Source organism: Triturus cristatus, chromosome 9 (assembly GCF_964204655.1).
Source record: "Triturus cristatus chromosome 9, aTriCri1.1, whole genome shotgun sequence".
In the NCBI taxonomy this organism is placed as follows: domain Eukaryota; kingdom Metazoa; phylum Chordata; class Amphibia; order Caudata; family Salamandridae; genus Triturus; species Triturus cristatus.
This window is the reverse complement of record NC_140592.1, coordinates 313681000-313704452: the sequence shown is the minus strand read 5'-3', so window position 1 is coordinate 313704452 and position 23453 is coordinate 313681000. Positions and strand designations below refer to the sequence as shown.

Below are 23453 nucleotides of genomic sequence, written 5' to 3'. Positions count from 1 at the left end.
CGGTTTTCCCTCTTTCTCCCTTGTATGCCTCTCGTGCTCACCTTGGTTTCAAAATATGACACATTCCTCTCCAAAAATGAGTGCTGCGCCCTCCAAGTTAAACAGTGAGTGAGTGTATGTATATGATCAGTCATCTGTGTTTTGTCAATAACCTATTGCAGTAATAGCTTACAGCAGGGCTTTAAGTGGGCCGGGTCTGAGCACCGGCATTTTTTTTATTAAGGAGGCCTCGAAACGGGTCTCTATCGGGCTCTGTTTTGTGCCCTGGCACAGGCGGTCTGCTTTTTTCGAGCGTTATAGGGGAAGGGAAATCCCTTAAAGAGAGTAATTTTCTCTCTGGATTTCTCTTCTCTTTTCGGAAATCAGGAGCAGCAACATTGTGTGGTGTCACTAGGGCTTTAAGTGGAAGCTTTTTCAATCTTATATACTAGCCACAGTTGCTGCTTATTTAGCTTATGCAACTAACAACCATTGACAAAGCCAATAGTCCTGACTTGTTGTAGGTATGTTACTTGTTGTATCATATATCTGGATGCAATGACAGAAACAGCAAAATACCAGTCGGGCGGCACACTAGGCTAACCACAAACTTTTAGCTTAGTGTTTTTAAGCCACGCCCTTAATTACATTGGCCACGCCCCCTTCAGAGACCACCCAGTTTTTTCATCCCACTTAAAGCCCTGGCTTACAGAACTAACAGAAGGTCAAGGAAAGTCAGGTAAGTGCACGATCCTGCTGCTGGTCAAACCCAAAGACCGCCAATAACATTCCTTTCGGTATACGCAGTGCTTAATTTGTGACGGTGCTTAGCACCAGCACTTACTTATCAGGGCCGGGTCTACATAACACCACGCGTCTGCAACTCTGACTCTGCACGACACATCATATGTCAGGCAATGTAAATGTGGGTAGACTAGAGACTACTACATTTAGTATCTAAAACTAATTTACCTCCGGCTCAGACTCGCGCGCAGACCGCCCGACTCATTTTATTTATTTCAATGACGATGCGCATTCAAAATGTGTTTTAGAGGCGGGTGGCGGGCTGTGGCCGTAGGTGTTGCTGCCAATGGGAGGGCTGGAAGACAATCATTGGGCAGGGGGCTGTATTGCGAGTGGAGAGCTGTGCGTACGTAGATTTTTTCAAAGTGCCCCGCCCCAGGCACACCCGCACGCACCGTCCCCGCCGTAGAGTTTAATTTTTTTGCATATTTATATAGCGCAAACTCGACCCGAAGGTATTGGAGCGCTTAACATGAGCACCGTATTTACATTACATATTCAGGCACGGGGAGATGAAGTGATTTGCCCCGAATCACAGGATGTGGACACGACCCCGAGGCTCGAACCCTGGTTTCTGGCACCCAGGATGTGGACGCGACCCAGAGGCTCGAACCCTGGTTTCCTGCACCAGAGGCGGCAGCTCTAGCCGACGGACCACAGCCTCTCCCCAGTCAAATGCAGGCAGTAGCAGGCCTAGGCCGCCTATTGAATAAAGGCAGGCAGTCCAGTGCCCAGCTGCCCACCAGCAGTATCTCCAATGCAATCAGTCTCGCCTTTGGGACCTTATAAGTATTTAGCTATGCAGCACATTAGCCTGGGTGCTGAAACATCTACTGTTCTTTAACATGGAGGGAAAGTAAGCAACAAACTGCGTGACACGCCAGGTATGGGAACACATGGAGAGAAATATTGCATTTCAGCAGGAACTGGTATAGTTTAAAGCTTGTTTTTAATATAAAATCAGGGCCTTCGGTGGTCATAACACTGAAAATACAAGATTTGAAAAAAATATTCTGGTCTACGGGTGGAAGACTATTTCTATGGACTGGAATCTAGAGAATGCTAAAGTGATTCTGGTATTTTACTGACCTCTACTGGCCATTTTCTATCAAGAAAGTTAAACAGAGGCAGTTGCCAGAAAAATTTAAAAAAAAGAAAGTCCCTCAGCAGAAAGCATTTCTGGTATTTTACTGACCTCTACTGGTCGTTTTTTATCAAGACAGTTAAATAGAGGCAGTTGAACAGAAAAAAGTCCCTAATTGGAAGCAGACAAGTCCTAGGGCTGATCTCCAGACCCCACAAAGTACATACACACATAAGTATATACAAAAGTATATAGAAGGGGTCTTGAATGCTCAACCTAAAAAGACAATAAATAAGTAATATTATGAAAAAACATGCCGTGGTATATGCATGCTTTTCCTTACTTCACACATAATTTAGTCAACCCTACCACATAATCTAGTTGTCTCCAGCCCCATAATTATAATGGCTTTGCTTTTTCTCTTGTGTTTTCCTAGTACTTTCTGTTTTAGATTAATACTTCGATCCTTGGGCTAAACAGTTTGCATCACTCTAGGCTTGTGAAGAAACTATGTAGTGATAGCAAAGTGGGATCTGTGATCTGCCGGCTTTGTTAAACACACATCTCTGCAGCAGGCGTCCAACCCACTGAGCTATCCTTTCAGTTCAAATCAAAAGTCTTGTATGTGCCAAATGAAATCTAGATGTCGGAGCTGACCGGCGTCCCGAAGGGTGGAGGGGTTGCTCTGATGGGATTCGATGATGAAGGGCCGTGCATTCCCTGCGATAGGCGGGGCTCATTATTGGCTGTCCCCACTCTGAAGAGAAATGAGATCTGCGTCTCAGCGAGCGGGAAGGTATTCGTCCACTCCCTCCGGCTGAAGTTGGGCAGGTCCAAGTGGCTAAAACATAGACGCGCAGCGATCTACTCTGCGAGGCAGTCTCACTGTCTCCCGCTCACTCCCAGCTGCAGCAGCCCGCCAGCAGCAGTCTACCCTCAAGGAGAAGGCTGGAGCGCGACCGACAAACGGAAGAAAGAGATAAAAAGTGAGGGGAAGAATGAAAAGCAAAAGAGACGGTGGGAAGAATTAAAGGAAGGAAGAAAGAGCAAGACACCAACAAGTAATAAAGGAAGGAGTACTTAAAGTAAGGAAAAAGAAACAAGAGTTTAAAGAGAAAGACACGGGAAGAAAGGATAGAAGGAGATAAAGCTGAAAAGACAACAGATGGAGTGAAGGAAGGAACGAAATAGCAAAGAAGCTTAGTAAACGAAAGAGAAAAAAGAACAGGAAGGGAAAAAGAAATGTAAGCAAAGAAAAAGGGGGCAGGTAGTAAGTCAGAAAATAAGGTCAAAAGTTCTTAAAAAAAGAAACAAGCAAAGATTAAAAAGAGTACAGTGATAAGGAATAAGCAAAGGATTACAAAGAAAGACAAGACAAGCCAAGAATACAGATAATAAGGCAAATTAAAAGGAAGAAAACTTTTACTAAAGATTAGGATCTCATCTGTGGATTCAAAGGATTTCTTTAAACCGGACACCAGCGCTGCGAGACTCACTGCGCCATCAGAAGGTCGCCTGAGCCGCGTGGTGAGACACCTCACCGCCGGACCTAGTCCCGGAGACTCCGAATGGGATGAAGTCGCAGCTTGCAGAGCCCCACAGGGAGCACTCAGAGGTGCCGGCGGACTCCGCGTAGTAGTAGGCGCAATCCCACCATGTACTTCTCCATCTGCAGGGGGAGCCTGCTCTTCCTGCTGTGTGCCAGCATCGCCCCAGGTAAGTGGTGAGGGAGTCCGCGAGGAACTCACAGTCTGTGGCCGGGAGGAGGGCTTAAAGTCAAGGGTAGTCTACATTTGACAATGGAAGAGGTGTTTCAGCCCCAGACTTCCTCGGAGTACATTTGTGCCTCCTTACTAGAAGTCTGAGGGCAAACGGTCCCAAAACTCGACACTCCTCTGAGAATCTAGAGGCTAGGCGGGGAAGGGGGTGTGACGGGGAAGCGTGTGGAGCGGGTACTACATGAGTGTGAAACTCAACAACACCTAAGACTGTTCCGCTAGTGTGTATAATGCATTTCTTTTACACGTGATTATAGCGCTCAGATATCTTCAGAGAAAGAGCTGTCGGGAGGCTGCCCCACTCCGGATTAATTATACTCGCCCGTATTCTTTCTGTGTTGGCCCCGAATGTGATATGCCCTCCTCCCCCACTTCTAACACCCAACATGACCTCAACACTTCAAAACTTTTCCCTTGTCCAATCTTTCCTGTGTTATTAATTCTTGCATTTAATAGCGTTTCCTGACATTGTGTTGCAACTTCACACCTCTGCACACGCGAAGCGATTAGTGCTATAATTGCTGAGCTCATATTTACGTCAATGGAAAGAATGAGTCGAGCGAATCCGCGAATCCACATTATCGCTCCGATCTTTTCTGCAGGCACATTAGCCCACTGAGCTATATCACCTTTACGTGAAACATATCGCTGCTGCATGAGGGGCTGGCAATTAGGATCGGAGCTGCCTTTTATCGTCTCTGCTCGCAAACTTGGAGTGTTCCTCTTTGACGAGGCAGCTTTGGAGATTTGTGGTAAAGGAAGAAATCTCTGATCTGAAGGCTGTTGATAGCTTATCTCCCGTCAGAGCGTCACCTAGAGTGATGAATGACGGCCACTGGGGCTCGGCATCGTTTAAGCTGCCGCCACACAGCCACTTCAAGGCGCTGTATTGAATTGTTACACATGAAACGAGTTCAAAGGTTCTACCCTCATCTTTTAAACCGTACACCCCACCCAGATGCTGTGTCGGACTGCATGCAGGTTTCCTTTAAAACAAGCGTTCGCCATCTGTTTTCACTCAGCCGCTTGTTTATATTTGCATCGCACTTTTACTTTAAGTGAAAGCGCCATGCAAAAATAAACACGAGACAGAGTGAAAATAGATGCCCCCCATAAAGATAAGAAATTGCATTGCGACAGCAGCAAAGCAGACGACCCTGTCTGGATCGGCCGGACTAAAGGGAGAAAGGGCAGTGGCCTAAAAACCTAAATTCTGATGGCAAGCCACCGTTTAGCATAAACGGTGACGCCAGCCATTGAAAATGAGGGGTGGGGCTTCAAGTCCCCATCTCAAATCTACTCTCTTACAATATCTCTCGCCCAGCGAGCAGCACTTTGCGCTGCAATGCCAGGTGAGACCTTAAAAAAAAAGTATGGCAACTGATGCTGCATGCAATGGGGGCGGGGTCAAAGGTGTGGTTAACAAAACAAAATATTCTGTAAGTTTTTTTGGTCGTTCACCGTCAGGTAGCTACATATCAAATAACACGCAGATTAAATGAAAACTAAATTTAAAAAGATGTTACTCAGTGGAAAATGCACTACAGTACATTATGAAACCTCTTAATAGTTAATGCACAAAATATAAAACTAAACGTCGTACAAAATACAAATATTGAAATAGAAAATTAATCTAAACAATGATTCAGGGACGAAAAATACTCATAAGCTGGATAGATTTAATAACAAGCGTTGGCATAGCCAATAGGTCTCGCTTTTGGGACCTTATAAGTGTTTAGTTATCCAGCACAAAATCCTTGGTGCAACAACATCATGTTGCATGGCTAAACATTTATGTGATCCCAAAGGCGAGACCTATTGTCTAGGTAAGAACAGCTGTAAAGGAGAAACATGAGAAGGGTGAAGTATGGGTGGTTAGGAAGAGATTAGAAGATGAGAAAGATTAACATAATTGGAGGAGGAAAAGATTGGAGAGAATAAAGTAAGATGAGATTCAGAGTGAGTTGTTTAGATGTACGTCAAACAGAAACATGGTTTTTTGAAAGGTAATTAAGGCACTGGTTTGTCAGACTTCAGAAGGAAACTAACTCCAAAGAGTTATAGCAGCACCTTAGAAGGCTTCAGTAGCTACTATTTTGGTTTTGCAATTTGTGACTCTGGAGTGATTCTTTGGGTTTCTTAGAGACTCATTACGTGTGGATTGGGAAATGGGAAGGATTTGTCCAGCCTCAGAGTTACAGACACGGTGGTACCAGTAACACTAGTGGTGGGGAAAATCTTGCCCATTACAAGTTGGGTTCTGAGGTTCAACTACGAAATTAGGTGTTTCACGGAAAATTTTAAAGTCACAGGTCGATTCTGCTAGTAAGAAATCATTGTGGGCCCAACTTTCACCTAGAGTTTCTGACTGCTCATGCCACACCTCTGCACATGGCACACTGAACCTTTAAGACAATAATCCCAATATAAATCGTGCAAAATCATACAATCTGTGACAGAACAATTAAACTTGAGAGCCTAAATCAGCACAAATATAACGTGTTTGATGGTTTTAACTAACTATACAATAAAGAATGTTTCATAAAGTTTTTGTAATAGCATTAACCATAGAGAAAAGGCTGCACATAAAATCAAATAGAGCTGCAAAAAAGAGGAAGCGTGAAGTCACTCTGGGCTATTTATAGCATGAACTCTGATGTCATGCGGGCTAACTATGATGTCATACAGACTGGATGCCTAGCAGGAGATAGCTGGATTATAATGGGTATGCTCAGTGGCCATTTTGTTTTTCTTTTATCATTGTTTTGCAAGAGTTTTTCAGTAAACAAGTTTGGTCATAATTAAGATTCCTGTCTTGAAATAGAACTCTATTCGTTTTTACAGCCGCAAGACACAAAGTATGGCAAAACCAGGAAATGAACATGGAGGCTTAAATGCAAGAAGGTAATGAATCAGTACTCTGAAGCTCTTCTGCCACATACTCACACCCTATACCACCGCATTTAATGTAAGCTTGCTGTACGTGGGAGCATGTGACCAGATGCATAAACCGAACTGAGGTTGGGAGGTTGCTCACACCCATACTCCACCCAGAAAAGCAGCTCTGTTTTGCACAAGCTCCTGCCAGTGAAGCAAAATCACAAAGAATCCTTCAACGCACATTGTTTTCCACAACAAATCCTTTTTTTCAGGACAGACGTAAATGAAGAGCCCTGGAAATACAAACTAAATCTGTGACAACTTGTGTGATTGCTATCAGAGGTTTCCAATCATGCGGCATGACGAAAATGTGCTTTGCTGCCAAGATGGAAAGCGGAGAGAGCCCGAGGAAGTGAAAAATGGTGCCCTCTTCCTAGGTGGCCTAATGAAGTAGGTGTGGCTAGGAGGGTGTTGCCTTGTACCTGGAGTGCACGAGGAATGATGCTTGCTGCTGGCACACTGCAGGACGGATGTCACGTGGTTGGATTGCTGGCGCCTCTGCGCTGCGAAAGTGATCGCGATGCATTTCACTTAATGACCCGTGAAAGACAGATGGCTGCTGCGCGCATGCACGCTCGCGTGGACGCAAGCGCTAGGCCAGCCAAAGCATGGGGTAGCACTTTCAAAACCACGCTTACTAAATGTCTCGCCAGAGCAGCGCATGCATGCGCTGGCTCAGGCGAGACCTAAAAAACACACCATGGCCATATACTTGTCACCTTGTTTGTAACAAGCTATCTACATATACGGGGCACTGATTAATGTAGTGCTATATCTGACCTACAACTTAGTACTGTGATAGGTCTATTTTTTATAGCAGAAATCCTAAATTAAGTCTGAAAAATTCTGCATCATTGTGGTCACGTTTGTAGTGACCTGGGTCAGGGGCACTAGGACCCTGCACCCGACCATGGGTAGGGGACAGGAACCGAATACCACTTCCAGTCAGGGAGTGGGGAGGGCATTGCTGGGCACGAGGGCAGAGGGAATGGACGTACATGTGGGCACAGCCAACAGATAAGAAATAAAGAAATACATAATCGCCTACCCGTCTCTGCGTGGGTCGTTACCAAGACACGACAACGTTTTTGAACATAAGAGCAAAAATGGTAACTATTTTCTGTCTCATCATGATCACAATAGCAATTTCCATTGCCACTCAACCAGGATTCCCATTTCGCAATAAAGGCATGCAGAGGAAGTATGCAAATCCTAAAGATGACATACCACCAGACCAGCAATTCAAACTAGTATGGTTGGTGGATGTGTCTCCCGATAAACAACTCCCAGTTCTAAGTTACAAAACCAATAGCCGTCTGTAATTATATTGGCTGTATGTAGAAGCATTTAATTTGCCCTTAATTCCCCACATCTGATATCCTTCATTATTTTCTTAGTGTGGGCTTATATTTTATACTTCCCTAAATGTTCGATACAGGTGACAGCACAGAAACCTTGTCATTATGTTTTTGCGTAATCTGGTTCAAAGAGTAAGAGGTAACCAAGTGGTTATATCTGTTAAACAGTTCAGACCAACTTCAGGCCTTAAGAGCATCTATGGGTTGCTGGGACCAGTCTTAGAAGAGATCTCAAACAAATGACTGATTTTGATGTACCCACTATTCCACCCTATATGCAGAAAGGGCCACTACCTTCAGTCTACAGACCTAGATAACTGTAATTAAGGAGTCCCTGCTTAGTTTACACCCGCGGTTTAGAACACCCCAGCATTCTGGCTGAGAATGTATGATGCAAGCTTCCCTTTGTGGGGTCCAGGCTAGACCATAGTTTCTGTTAACGCTAGTAAGGGAACCATGTTAACAAAGAAAGACCATTTCAGTGGGCTTTTTGCATTTGAGACCTTATATTTAGTTTTGCTGATGTTGATTACAAGCTCCTTTTCCGAGAAGTACACTTCAAAGTCTTTCAGTAGGTGGCACACTGATAACTCCTTTAGGGACAGCAATTCTGAATCATCTTCAAACAAGAGTATGGCAATTATTTCCTCTCCCATTTTGGTTATGTCAAGATTCAAGCAACCAGGGTATATGTCTAAACTACTCAACTGAGGGGCCATTACACAGCCTTGGAAACTCCAGCTGTTGCCCTAAATTCGGAGTGCACTCACCCATCTGTTTGTATCTGGGCTTTGCCATGGTATGTTCATAAAAGCACTGCAGGGCTACTCCTAACCATTCAGGCATCTCCCGTCAGCTTACCCGTACTCCTCTCTGGCTTGGGTTAACGGAGTCGAAGGCTGACTTTAGCTCAATAAACATCACATACAAAAGGATATTTTTAACCTAACAATACTTTTAGAAAGTCACATATAACCTGCTTACCTTCACGGCAGTCCCTACAACGTATCTAAACTGAATCTGCAGATTCAAATTGCTGGTTTTACTGAAATTCAGTGGGGATTAGAGACGTTTCTGTACCAACTAGGTACAAAGTTCCTCCACTTTGATATTTATTGCACTCCAAAATGCAATATGTCAAATTTGTTTCTGATCTTTTGCAACCATTTTTGAAGCATTTGTTGGTTTTAACATTTTAACCTGCACTGCCACCACCATTGGACCACCCTGCATGCGGAACGACACCTCCCCATCGCCACAGACCACGGACTTGGCGCCTGCCCAGCAGTCAGTTGTTCGTTGCTGGCCCAGCCCTTCTTAATTCCCCATATCCGGGCCTTCGTTGCTCGAGCGAGCTCTGAGTCAGCCCCTCAGCCAGTTCACAGTCAAAGAGACCGCCATACCGCGGAGACACATTGACTCATGAAATTGAGGCTTAACACCATCTCCGATCCAGTAAACTGTGGGAGAAACGAATGAGAGTCAATGAAGAATAATTTGCGATGCGCGTTAGGAGCGGGCTGGTGAATACTTGATCTTATTTGTAACAGCACCAAAAGAGGAAGACGATGGCGGACGCAAAGCTTATATGGGAATGCAGTGTTCTAATCAATGTGCTTACTCAAGGTTCTAGTTCTGTTGTTCTTTAAAGTGTTGCTCAGAGTGGTTAATAAAAGTAAAATTCATAATGCTAGCCTCACGATTCTCCATACCCCTTTTGATCTGAGAATCCACAATCTATGACAAGCAGAACATTAATTTAGGAGCCCTTTTAGATTTCAGAAGGTGTGCTTGTGTACCAATTGTTCCAGTATTAGGGTAAGAGGGACTTGTTTGCAATACGATACCCATGTCATAACTCGTCATCAGAGCCTATTTTTGTTTACTCTGGTCTTAATATTTTAAATTGCATCTTCAATATATACCAATCTTTCTAGATTTTAACACTTCCTTTACCTCACATTTTTCCATTCTACATTCCTTGTAAAATTTTTCTGCAGTTCATATTTGCGAGGTGCATAAAAACAAACAGTGGGCTGGCTGAGGCTTTCAAGATTTTTCTCCATTCCATCTTCAGGGCAATCAGCTGAGGAGATGGTCCTACCGGGGTTGGACCTATTTACAGACAAGGTCAGTTGTTTTCTCATGTAATTTCTATTCAGATTCATGGAGAGGAATATATGGTGGTGGATGAACTGATAGCACATTGCCACATCAACTTTTTCACCTTGCTCTGCCTTTCCCAGACTCTTGGGATGAACTGAAAGAAGGAGCTATAATGTGGGAATACCCTCGAGTGTGCAAGGGTCGTTTCCCTTTGCTGCATTGTCTGGCATGGCTCAGGAGTGGATATTGCCACTGGTTCTCGAGAAGACTATGTTGTTCTTGACTCGCTCGTGTAAGCAGCTGAGACGGTCAGCGTGAAAGATCAAAAAAAATCAAGGCTCTAGATATAGGATCGCTCACGAAGGATAGCGACTGCCATTCAGGGCTGCAGCAGAGCATGCACAATCCGTTTTTTATGAAGTTAGAATTGGTAGGGTAGTCATGCAGTTTCTTTAGAGCAGATTTGATTTGGATTTTTCGGGCCCAAATTTAAGGGTTCCATTGGTAGCCCTCCTTGCCTTTCCAGAACAATGATGTAGGAAGTAATCCTTTCAAGATCAATGGGCTGAGAGGAGTGGGGTCATCCTTTCAAGATCTGTTGGAACATCTACTGGAGAGGGCAAGAGGACTGGCAATACAAGAAACTGCTTACGGGCAGACTGAGGTTTCAGTCATGGCCAGTTGTTACATCGGAGGTGAATTCTACTTTCATTGTGAGTAAGAAGCTAGATTTCCTTCCTTCGTTGCAGATCCAAATTCATAGACAAACTCCTGTCTAAATCTCATAGATGTTGCTATGGAAGAGGGCATATATAGCGAGCGTTGAGCAGCCATCTTGTGCTACAACGAAGTGTGTGTGGTTTTGTTGGGCTGTAATTAACTTTCACTATGAGCAGATGGTCGAGGACTGTCTTGTCAAGCATGAAAAAGACATAAGAAATTTGATAGGCCAAGTGGCCCATCCTTGATCACTGACGTGCTTTGAGCTGACAAAGGATTAGTTAAAGAACTTATAAAGATAGATGTGAAGGTGGTATTTTCCGTTATTGGCCATTCAGAGTTAAGGGGCAGGGGCCACAGATAGAATATGTTATTTTTACGAAATAGTCAACATTGCTAAAGGAAATTCAATGAAAACATGATTTACAATGCGCTCATCTAGCCTAAGGTGTCTACGCCCTAAACTACGTGAAAAAAGGTTATCAAGCAGAAACGCAGAGGGTAAAGATAGAGATATTATTGTTTAAAAACAAGGTTTTGCGGGCTTTTCGGAAAGCTAACAGTGGAGTCTGTCTCTTGAGATCGAGGTGGAGGGAGTTCCAGAGTCTGGTGGTGCAGGCTAGGAAGCTCCTCCCAACCCAAGAAGAGATTTTACATTTAGGGACTACCAGGTTGAAGGCGACCGCAGAGCAAATCGATTTGGGCTGGAGATACCAGTGAGGCTTTGTCTGAGATATTTGGGGCCTATGCCATGAAGTGCCTTTAAGGGAGTACAGAGTGCCTTGAAGTCAAAGCGCTTATTGACGGGAAGCCAATGGAGTGGAGTCAGTGCAGAGGACACCAACTTGTTTGGAAATGCCAAGAAAAAGGCGAGCAGCAGCATTTTGTAGACTCTGTAATCCGTTAACCCCTTCAGTGCCCATGACGAGATAGTCTCGTCATGGAGCGCGGTTGCGCTGTGCCCATGACGAGACTATCTCGTCATGAACCCCGCCCGCTAGTGCAACGGCCGGCACAGGGCGGGGAAAGGGCGGGGCACTGAAGAGGTTAAGACATCTTTTCTGAATGTTTGTAAAACAGGGTGTTACAGTAATAGTTTTGTGAAAGAATGAGTGCCGGGATGACAGTTTTCTGTAGGTCTCGCAGAATAAATGGGAGGACTTTTCTGAGAAGCTTCATGATATAAAAGGAAGCTAAAGTGATGGAGTTAATATGGCCCTCAAAACATATTTTACTGTCAAAAACAATCCCTACATTCTTGACCTTGGCATTTGGGGTGGGAAGCGAGCCAAGTTCTTGTGGCCACCAACTTGGGGACCAGAAAAATGCTTGCTGCTAAACAGCACAAACTCCACTTTGCTCGAGTTAAGGATTAGACAGCTGTTGGATACTCATCTGCTGACCTGGAGCATGCAATTTTGGAGGAGGGCTGACCTCAAAGTTAGGGACAAGGACAAAGAAGGTAGAATCAGAATATGGTCGTTGGTAGGTAATCTGGGCATTAAACACTATGGTACTTATTTTACATGATAGGAACTATCATTCAAATCAGGTCCATCCTCATTACCTCCAGAAGGCCTGGTTCATGGCATTCCTCTTCTCTGGCCGGTTCAGCTCTACATGTAGCACTTTGTCGCGTGCCTGGGTCACCTTCAGAGTCTCATATGTGTATGACACATCTGCTTTTTCTTGCTGAGAGGACATCATACGGAAGCTTAGTGAGAAGGCTTTGGAGAAGCGAAGATCTGTAGAATAATAAAATGTCAAATTAAAGATTTGCTAACTGAATTACATTTTGAATGTCAAAAGCCATACTTTTGCTCTTAGAACATCCTGCAACTTATCCCTTTTCTATGTAACAGACCACATGTGTAAAGCCACAAAGCTCATTGTTTGTATCTTGGCAGCAGAACAGGGAAGTAAGTACTGTAATGACTTAGGTGAAGATAGGTGTCATCTACAAAAGACAAAATCTTGATTTCAACCTTAAGCACATGAATATGGTTCACAGATAAACAGGGAGGATGCAGACAGCAATTTATCAGTAGATCGATATTCAGCATGAACATGGTACATAACATCAAGCAAAGTCATCAAGAAATGAAGCACAGAAACGGTCATGTTTCGAAGGAAAAGGAAACAATGAAAAAGGTGAAGAAGAATTGCAGGGATTATGATAGCTAAATATTGTTAGAGATGCTGTTTACAAAGAGGGTTTGCAGACGATAGCCTAAACAAGCATTGGCAATGCTAACAGGTCTCGCATTAGCGAGAATTAGAGCTATTGTGGTTGTAGATGACAATGTCATTTACCCATGTGTTATGGAGTGGAGTGAATGTATGTGGTGTGGAGTGGAACTATGTGGGTTGGTTGTGGATTGTGTGGTGTGGAATCGCATGGTGTGGAGTGGAATTATGAGGCATGGTGTGCAGTGGAATTATGTGGATAGTAATTATGGGGTTTTGAGTTTACTGGAATTGTGGTGTGGGATTGAGTGTAATGGAGTCTAATCATAAGGAATGGTATTTTATTTTGAGGAGTTTAATTATGTGGTGTGTTTTTGAAATCTGCGGCATAATGTGGTACTCTGTGGTCAAGATTACGAGAGTGACAATGGAACCAGTTTGTTTTAAGAAATATCGACCCTCTCTGAGAAAATCACTCAAAGATATGTGTTGGAACTGGTATAGGGCACCAACCTAGCCGAGGAGGAATGAAGCATTTTATATAGCAATAAGGTTAGGCTATGTTGATTACATTTCTGTTATCTGCAGACATCTGGTAGCTGCTTTACAAATCCCTGAACCCGACGCACTGCTGGGCATTTATGACAGCAGTCACTGACAACCACATCTGAACTTCGGCGAGAAAACAGAATGATTTAAGACATAATTCCCAGAAGGAAAACCCTTGATTTTTCTTCTAATTTTTTTGTGCATTGTTTTTAATCTAGTTTTGTAATGTGTGACGTACAGCCTTGTGCTTCTGATCACCCTTAATGTGAAAAGGAAATTAGTGGGCTAGAAGTGACGTGCTCACACACCCCACTAGGCATGTGCACTGTGGTATTAATTAGAGTCAATAGCCTCCAATAAGCATTCAATCAATCAATCAGGGATTTGTGAAGCGCTTTACTCATCCGCGAGGGTCTCTGGGGGCTGGGGGGGAAATGGAGGTCGTGCAGCTCCAAATCAGCCGAAGAACCAGGTCTCGAGGCTTTTCCCAAAGGTGTGCAGAGTAGGGGACACGTCTGATGTTGAGAGGGTCTTTGGCGTGAGGTAGTATTAGGCTCTTCCACCCGTTCTGGCTCTGTGGATGCGTGGGGTTACGACGTGGGCAAGGTCGGCAGAGCGGAGGTTTCTCTTTGGTCCGTAGAAGGAGACTCTTTCGTTCAGGTATTAGTGTCCGGTGTTGTGGAGGGATTTGTAGGCGTGATTGAGTAGCTTGAAGGTGACTCTTCTCAACGGGGAGCCAGTGGAGGTCTTGTAGGTGTCGTGGAATGCAGAGGACGAGTCTGGCAGCGGTGTTCTGGATGGTCTGAGTTTCCGGAGCTGGGATTTATTAATTCCTGTGTAGAGTGCGTTTCTGTAGTCCAGTCTGCTGGTTAGAAGTGGGAGGGTGACAGTCTTTCTGGATTCAGGGAGGATCCATTTGAAAATCTTGCAAAGGATGCGGAGAGTGTTGAGGAGGAGACAGCGTTGATCTGTCGGGTCATGGTGAAGCAGGAGTAGAGTATGATGCTGAGGTTCCGGGCGTGGTCCGTGGGAGTAGGGGTGCTGCTGAGGGTACAGGACCACCAAGTATTGTCCCATGTTGAAGGGGTGGGTCCGAGGACGAGGACTTCTCTGTTCTCGGAGTTGAGCTTCAGACAGCTGCTGCTCATCCAGGATGCAACGTCTCATTATTTCCTGGAAGGTGAGTTTGGTGGCGTAGGGTTGCCTCGTGAGGGAGAGGATGAGCTGGTGTCGTCGGATACTATGCTGAGTCCATGCTGTCTGACAATTGCAGCAAGCAGTGCCTGGGATATAATTGTTTTTTGCCCGTTCTTGCTTTTCGTGCTTTGACAGTCTGGACAATGAAGAGATGAGCGTGCAACACATATTTCGAGACAAGAACCTGAACACTTCCGTTTTACATACAATGCAGTCATTAACTGAGTGTTTTTGTCTGCCATGATTACTCGATGAGTTCTCAACGTTTGTGAAAATCAACTAAAACACGTGAACCAGCAAAAAGCTGCTCCTGTTTGTGACAATGATAACAATGGTCGGCATGTAGTCGTGGCTAAAACATCATGAAATTGTAATGTTTGCTTGTTTTAAATTTACGAATTCTGTTTCGTCGTCTGCACTGCAGTGAAGATGCACGTGTTGTTGCAAATGTAACAGTTTTTTGCTGTGAAATGCAGAACCATCTGCAACAGAGAAGACACCTGGGGGGGGGGGGGGGGAGGGGGGAGAAGAAGAAAAATGAGGACCAGTGGAGGGATGAAAACAAAAAACATGTCAGAAAAGAGGCAGACAGGGGACGGAAAGAGGCAGTCATCAGAAAACAAAACATCTGGTTGATTTGGAGGCGAGCAAGGTGTGATCGCGAGAAAGGGGCTGGCGTAGAAAGGTGAGAAGACATAAGCATACGGAGAAGGCATGTTAAAGGGTGGGAAAAAAGAGAAAAATGTGTGAAGTACATAAGGGAAAAAAGGTTGCTGAGGAAGAAATAGGATGGGTTACAGAGATGAGGGACTGGAGAAAAACATGGAAAGGGGTAGAAAAATAGGATTACGCAAGGATAGGATTAGGAAAGGCGAGGGGACAAAAAAGATGGCACTAACTAGTAAGTAGAAGTCTAAGAAAAAAATTAACGAGGCCTCACACGGGAAGGTTTACGAGGCATGCCCGGAGTGTTTGGTAACGGGTATTGGTCAATGTTATAGTGTAGTGTGACCAGAACCGTTGTAACAGCATCTTGACCAATCTGCAACACTCCTGCGTTCACTACAGGCGTTTGCTGCTGCTGAGCACAAATAAGAGGAGCCCAGCATGCTGGTCTCCCCCAAGCAGCAACAGAAAACACCAAACCCTTTCCGGGTAAATCAGTCCTACTCACAGGACAGAAAAACAGTGGTCTACAGACTTCTTTAGCTGTCACACCAACCTCTTTCATTAAAAAAAAGTAATATATAGTACAAAAACCAAAAGGTGGTCTTGGTCAGCATTCTTTTATAAATGTTTAGTGCAGCAGTCAATAGAAACTTGGGCACAGAGGACAGCACACTGCAACTTTACAATAGCTAAACTTTTTATTGTATTTGCTTTCGTGGCCTTGCCTATTTTTATGCGAGCCTAAAATGAATACAGTTTACATGGAATTTCTCAGTCTACAGAGGCTGATAAATCAGGAGCGCTTCTTGCACGACTGCTGCGCGATACGCCGCCCCCCCCACTCCGATACACGAGATAGCCTTACCAGACGGTTCCATGTTAACAACACAGTATGACATAAATTTAGCCTTCAGTGATTATTACAAAGCACTGTATGGGGCCCCCGGAGAGGCAGTGAGGGAACCCATGGAAGCTTTTCTGCGGGACCTACACTACCCCCCAACTCTCACAGGCGGACCAAAAAGAGCTGACTGGTCCAATAGCCAAACAAGAAATTAAAGAAGCTATCCGAGAACTCCCACGCAACAAGGCTTCAGGTCTCGATGGCCTACCGGTGGAGTTTTACGACTCCTTCTCGGATACATTGGTTCCCCACCTGGAACATTTGTACCAAACGGCGATGGAGGATGGCGCCCTCCCCCTCACCACCATGCAGGCACTGGTTACCTCACTCCCCAAACCGGGCAGGGACTCCCTGGACATGTCGGGATACCACCCACTGTCGCTTTTACCAACAGAATACAAGATTCTGTGTAAAATATTGTCTTGCCGACTGCTCCCCCTCCTACCACAACTTATCCACACGGACCAGAACGGTTTCGTTCCAGCCCGTAGCACTTCCCTGAATATAAGACGCCTCTATCATATCATGGAGGCCACACCTAATAACTCTAAGGACGCGGGGTGCATTACCCTCGATTTGCGCCAAGCCTTTAATACCCTTAATTGGGAAAACATGCTTCAGGCCATGGCCAGGTTTGGCATCCCGCTAAACTATATAAAAGGGTCAGGCTGCTTCACTCCACCCCCACGGAACGGGCTCGATCTGGCGCCCACATTTCGCAGCTTTACTGAGTGAGCAGAGACACACCGCAGGGCTGCCCCGTCACCACTGCTTTTTAGGTCTCGCGAGCCAAAGGCTCGAAGAGACATTTTGTATATGGGCTGCAAAAAGTGCTACCAGGCCAGCCTAGAGCTACAGTGCATGTGCGCGGGCACGCGCTTACTTTCACTTTCACGGCCGCTTTGATCGCGATCACGATCACTTTCACTTTCGCGGCTTTGCTGCGCAGACCCAGCCTCCTCTGCCGGCACACCCACTGTTTTCATTGAATCACCTTCAACGCCACTTGTTGCTTCTTACTTTCCTACCCTTTCTCCTCTACCTTCCTCTCCTTTTAATCTGCCTTCACCGTATATCCTTTGCTCTCCTCCCTTCCTTCTTTACAACCTTCCTTACTTTTTTCATCCTTCCTTCATCCGCTTTCTCGTCTATGCCTTCCATTCTTAACCTTCCTTATTTTCCCTACTTACCTACTTTACTACATTCCTTTTTATAACTTACGTATCGACCCTGCCTGCATTTTTTTCTGTGCCATGCTCCTTTTCTTACCTCTTGTTCAATCTGCTCATCAGCTACTACAAAATCTCGCTGAAGTATGTACGGCAGCTCACACGGCGTTTCCTTGAGCTTGTCTTTATTTTGAAAGTGTGACCAGTGCTGATACAGTATGATACTGCGGCCTCACTTGTCTCTCCCGCCCGCGTTGTGTGTCTCTGTGCAGGCGGCGCTGTTTACTTGTCTGGTTGTTGGGACGGCGATCCCGGCAGATCACGTGATGGTGGAAAGCTTTAGTCTTATACACAGAAACTGTAATTTTCAGGGCTGCCAGGCAAATAAAACCTTGCATAACCAATACAGCCAGAAGCAATCAGTCATACAACCGTGGTAAACAGAAGCACTGGCAGTCATCCGCCATTATATAATGACCTTATATGTTGTATGTAGTCTGGTTCTACACAGAGTACTTTGTGACAACATTTTTTGTTTATTTGCTTGTGTAATCTATTCCTTCCAGTTGGTTGTATTCTTTTGAAACCAGCCTCCTTCAATTTCTTGATTATTCCTAGTAAATTATTCCTTCGTGAGAGTGTTTTGTTTTGAAAGTGGTGACATTTCCTGCACAGTCGTATTAGTTACACCAGTCTCTGTAGCCAGTTCACTTTAACTTTTAAAGCGTATACACTCCTGGAGGAAACATAATTGATGGGGTTTCAGAAGGCGTTACAACTAGCAGAAGCCTGTGGCCTATTACATGATTCAGTTCTCAGTGTAGATGCCAGAAACACAAAACAATTTCATACATATTGAGTGTAGAGAAGTCTGCTGGACCTTGCATAGGATGTTGTTTCTATATGTCTAGTAGCCGAGAAGAGCCTGCTGCAGGAGAATGCTGGAAGCCTCATGTGAGCTAGTTGCAGTGAATGAACCGTATTGGAAACTTTGTGCAATTGATTTGGTCTCGGGGCATACACTGTAAAACTTATTTTTACGGTGTTTTACTCTAATAAACTTTGGTCCTTTCAAAATCTCTGGTCCCGAGAACTTATAAATGATGCATGGCCATGATTAGAACCATGCTAACCATGATTCCTTGGGGTTATGGTAGTTTCTGATCACCACATCGAACACAGTGCATTCTGTGTTCTCTGTGGTTGCAATCCGAATTAACCTATTAATCAGTGCCACCAAGTCCGGACATCTGGTGGACTGAGAGGTTACATTGTGCAACAGTATTAATGTTTAGTCTTGTTGTACTTCATCTGAATCCCTATCAACCGGGAAATACATCCCCCATGATTCTGCGGGGTTTTGTATTCCCTGTGGTAACGTGACGCAGTATATGCGCGCCGGTCAAGTGAGATTGAATTCACCTGCAGATGCGGGTTTTTTCTACCTAACTCTCCTCATACTTTATAAGAGACTTGAGCCCGGCCCACCGGCACTCACGCTGGGAGTAGCAGACCCTAGTAGGTGTCGCCGCGGGGCCAGGATCCTTGAAGTAGTAAGTGGAGGATCCAACAGATATGGATATATGGGTGTGCAAGTGAGCATTCAGCATTGGGTTTGTTGAATCGATGTTATAATTTTTCTCACATTGACTCCCTCCCTAGAGTTTGACTATAGGGATGCCCCTTCTTCTCTGCACTTGTGAGAAGTGTTTTGTCCATTTCAATTGGGTAAGAGCTTTAGTCTTTTCTGTACACTTTGATATTCAATATGGGTGTTAGATACAAAAGGACATACGCTTCACCACAAGAGCACCTGTTTGTATATAAAGGTGATACTGTCATGACATCGAATCCTGTGTCATGACATCGGATCCTGTTCATTCTACCTCTCAGCTGCGTAAATACATGTTTATAATATTATCTAACGATAAGGGGCCCTGGCATTCCTGTTCTCAGCCGCTCCTGCTTTCATGCATGCCCTCTCCCTGCGCCCGCCACCTTCCTGAGAGCGCATTTCATGAGACAGTGTTGTGTCGTCCGTCGCAGCCCAGCTGATAGTCGTGGTCGGATACTGTGTAGTCCTGAATTTCCTTGGGACCAGTGGAATCCTCAGTAGGAACAAGCTCTTTGCCGACCCTTTATCAGTGCAGTTTCCTGTACAGAGTCTGCCACGCCTACAAATTTTAGCGTTGCGGTATATATGTATAAAGTACTGCATGAGCAAAATTACAAAAAACCCTAAAAAACTGTACTGTTGCGTGATAGTTTTTCATTTACTCGCAAGTTTCAACAAGCATTTGCAATGCAACAGGTCTCGCATTTGCGAGAGTTTAAGCTATTGGCATTGTTAAATGCCTTCTATTTATGTTTTGAAAATCAAAACATAAATAAAGGCATTGTCATTTACAATGCCAATAGCTCAAACTCTCGTAAATGCGAGACCTATTGCATTGCAAATGCTTGTTGTGCTAGCGCTAGAGCCCCTGGCCATCAGACTCCGAAAGGAAGTGGGAGAAACTGGGATCCGAGTGGGCAACAAAACATATATAATGTGGCATATGCGGATGGCCTTATTCTCTACACCCACAATTTAGCTAAAGACCTGGAACCCAGACAACGCATTTATGATCATTTTGAACGCATCTCAGACCCAGCTTCAATGAGATGAAATCTCAGGCGTTCTTTTTCTGCGGGGGGGGGGGGGGGGGGGACACCCGGAGGCCATTAGTTTTGGGCAGCTAACTCTTACAGTAGCGCCAAACACCTTCAAATATCTAGGTATTTAAATATATAGGTCCCCACAAGACCCGTTAGATGGCAACCTGGTGAGAGCGATTACTGCGCTTCGCTCCCAGATTTCCTTTTGGGTTTCACTGCCCCTTTCGGATATGGGCAGAATAGCAATTTCCAAAATGGTCATGCTTCCGCGCCTCTTATATATTTTTTTTTACGAACTAGCCAGAACTGATCCCTTCCTCAGTTTTTAAAACGTTGGACACGCTGCTTACGGACCTAATATGGGGAAGGGGCCGCAGAAGGGTGGGACTGGCCAAATTACAGTTGGGGACGGACAGAAGAGGCTTGGGGGTGTCGGATTTTAGATCTTATTGCTATGCCAGTCAACTGCAATGGCTGTCGTACTGGCTGGTGGGGCGCAACCTACAAGAACTTGGCTTCACACCACGGCTTCTGTCCTACAGCACCCTCCATACTTTATTATTGCCGCAGAGTAAAATCCCCTCTGAGACCCCCCTACTGCTGCACACAGCAATCACCTATTGGAAGCGGGCGCTACAATACATTAACCAGACACTCCCCAATGCCCCTAATACTCCACTGTTGGGAATCCCTACACCCACTGGCGTGGTCACTAGGCGTAGTATACCCAATTGGACGCAGGAGGGGGTCTCCACAGTGGGAGCACTATTTGCAGATGGGATGCTGTTGGACCACGAGAATTTCTCCCGGGAACAAGGGGTCCCACGCTCTCTCTTTCTGTTGCAAGAAGCACTGGTCAGATATGTGAAGAAACACTGGCACCAACTGGTGAAGAGCCTCCGACTCATGAGCTGGCACATGCAGTGTACCTTATGGGTAATGGACTCCACCTGATTACATGGCTGTACAGGGGTATCAGGGAACAAGCAGAGACCCCCATCACGACACTAAGGGAGAAATGGGTGAGGGGCCTGGGTAGGGACCCATCGGACAAAGATTCTGCCTTTCTTTTGGAATACCCTAAAAGAGTATCCGATAATGCCAAATTCAAGCTAATACACTACATGATCCTACATAGGGCCTACCTCACTCCATACCGCCTCAACTGCATGTACCACACTGCCCAGGTTTGCTGCCCAAGATGCCAGACAAAAGATGCAGACATAATGCACATGTTGTGAACATGTCCACGCCTAGGTATGTTCTGGTCTGAGATTGCACATATGATAGGAAACACAGGTATGTCTAACTGGAACACAGCGGAGCTGTGCTTTTCTACCGCAGCCCCAAGACACAGCAAGTACAGCTCAGATTTGCTGACCTGGCACTACTAATAGCAAAGCGCTCAATTACTATGAGGTGGAAGTCGTCCCTCCCCCCAACAATACATCCATGGCACGGCGAGGCGGTTCGATGGGGCAGTGCAGAAAGCGCCGCCATAAGGAGGGAAGAATATACAGGCCAACGGAAAATACCGATCTCCAAGGAATGGGATTTGATGCTGGAGGCACTTAAATAAATCGAACCCCAGTACCACAACGCATATAGTACACTCATCTCCTTACTCTAGAAAGTAGCCGTGGCCGCCCCTCTCCCCTCCTACTAGCAGCAAGACCCGGCGATTAGGAATGCGCCATACTAAATGAGACCCCCGGCTAGGAACAGATTGATGATGAGTCAAGCATCTGGCCTGTTATAACTTAATTGGGGTGAGCCAGAAGGGAGGGATGAATGGTGATGTTTTTTAATCTAATGTATCAGGCAGACATTGACTGATAACCAAACTGCAATGGAACCATAATTGCTTGAGGAAGCCAAAATATTAATGTCTTGCACAGGCAGTAGCCAGGGTTCTTAATGTACCTTATATGAATAGAAATTTCGCTACTAACTTGTTCTCTGCTGAATTGTCTAGGTATTGGTTATATTCAAGCCCACCGATGACGTGGCACTTGGTAAACTCAATAAAGTATGTTTTAAATAAAATAAAAAAAGACTGGGCACATATATTGTGAGCAGTGACTACCTGTCTGTTCCCGAGCTCAGCACAAACTCTGAAAAAGTCCAAGAAAAACGTGCAATTGCTTAGTAACACAAGCGCGGTTTTGTCCTGCGCTAACGTACACCTTAATGAGAAGGCCTCTGGGCTCCATAGGTATTCTGTTCTATCGATGTAGAACTTATATGAGCCCTGTCAGTATTATATTCAATATATTTGCCAAATGGAACTAGACGTAACCACAACCCCCCCCCCAAAGTCTGCCACCCTTTGTCTGATGTGCTTCTCGTGCAATTTGTGCATTAACCTCGACATTATATGTAAATCCCCAAAGAGATAAGATGTCCCCGCTAATAAAAGCCACTTATCGCATTGAGAGTTTTTGGACTTTAACGAAAGAAATGTCAAATGTCTGGTTCACAAAGAACAGTGATGCACGACGGAATTCGACAAAGCAGCTAAACTAATGATGAACACAATATGGCGAAAACAACATGAAATGCAGCGGCGGGGATATTACACAGCAGGGATATCATAACATCCATTATGTGACAAAGTTATTGATTCAGCAGAATAGGTTGGAACACGGGTTGCAAGAAGCGGTCAATTCTAGGTCAGGACCGGAGGCTCAGATTATGCTTTACTCTTTCGTTTACTCCACTCAGCAGCCTTAACAACAACAGGTTTAATCAAAGACAAAAAAATCCCATGAGTCTTTGCCAGCATTAAAACAGAAACAACCATAGAGTCCGTCCCATATAATAAACATGAAGGAAAAGCACTTCTATGTCAGTCCACGGAGGCTCCGATTATGCTTCTCTAACTTTACTGACATACACAGCAGCCAATAAAACAACTTTAAACTGGCATGACTCGGAAGGACAACCCCTTCCTGTGTGTGCACCAATCGTAACACACTCCATAATAATAAGAGCGTCCGACAAAGCCATAACTTCCTCTTTCTTTGCTGCTGCAGCAGCAGATAAGTGCCTTTCCATTATTTTTTTATTATAGATGGTAAAGATTGTGGGGAGGTTATATTTGTATTAGCGATTGTTTTGCTGATAGTTCAATGTGCTTACATTGTTGTAATGATTTCCGCGATGTTTCTATGCCTCGGTCCCTCAGGGAAATGCGTGTAGTGGCGGCGCGCGCTCGGGTGTTGTTTACGGTACGAGTGTGTCGCTAGGGGGCAGTGGAGCAGGAGGAGGCAGACGCGAGTCTCTCGTGCACAGAGAGCGGTCGCGTCGTTGCCCGGGACACTGTGCGTGTGCGCGAGGAGCCGTTTCTCT

At 45.0% G+C, this 23453-nt stretch overlaps 1 protein-coding gene across 1 annotated transcript in view; it reads right to left on the bottom strand.

The window, feature by feature from the left end:
• Window positions 1–23453, bottom strand: part of LOC146797821 (delta(3,5)-Delta(2,4)-dienoyl-CoA isomerase, mitochondrial-like) — a 197026-nt gene that overhangs the window by 130912 nt on the left and 42661 nt on the right. The window contains exon 2 of the mRNA XM_085625006.1: window positions 12337–12514. Coding sequence (XP_085481132.1) covers window positions 12337–12514 — 178 coding nt within the window. The remainder of the gene's footprint in view (window positions 1–12336; window positions 12515–23453) is intronic.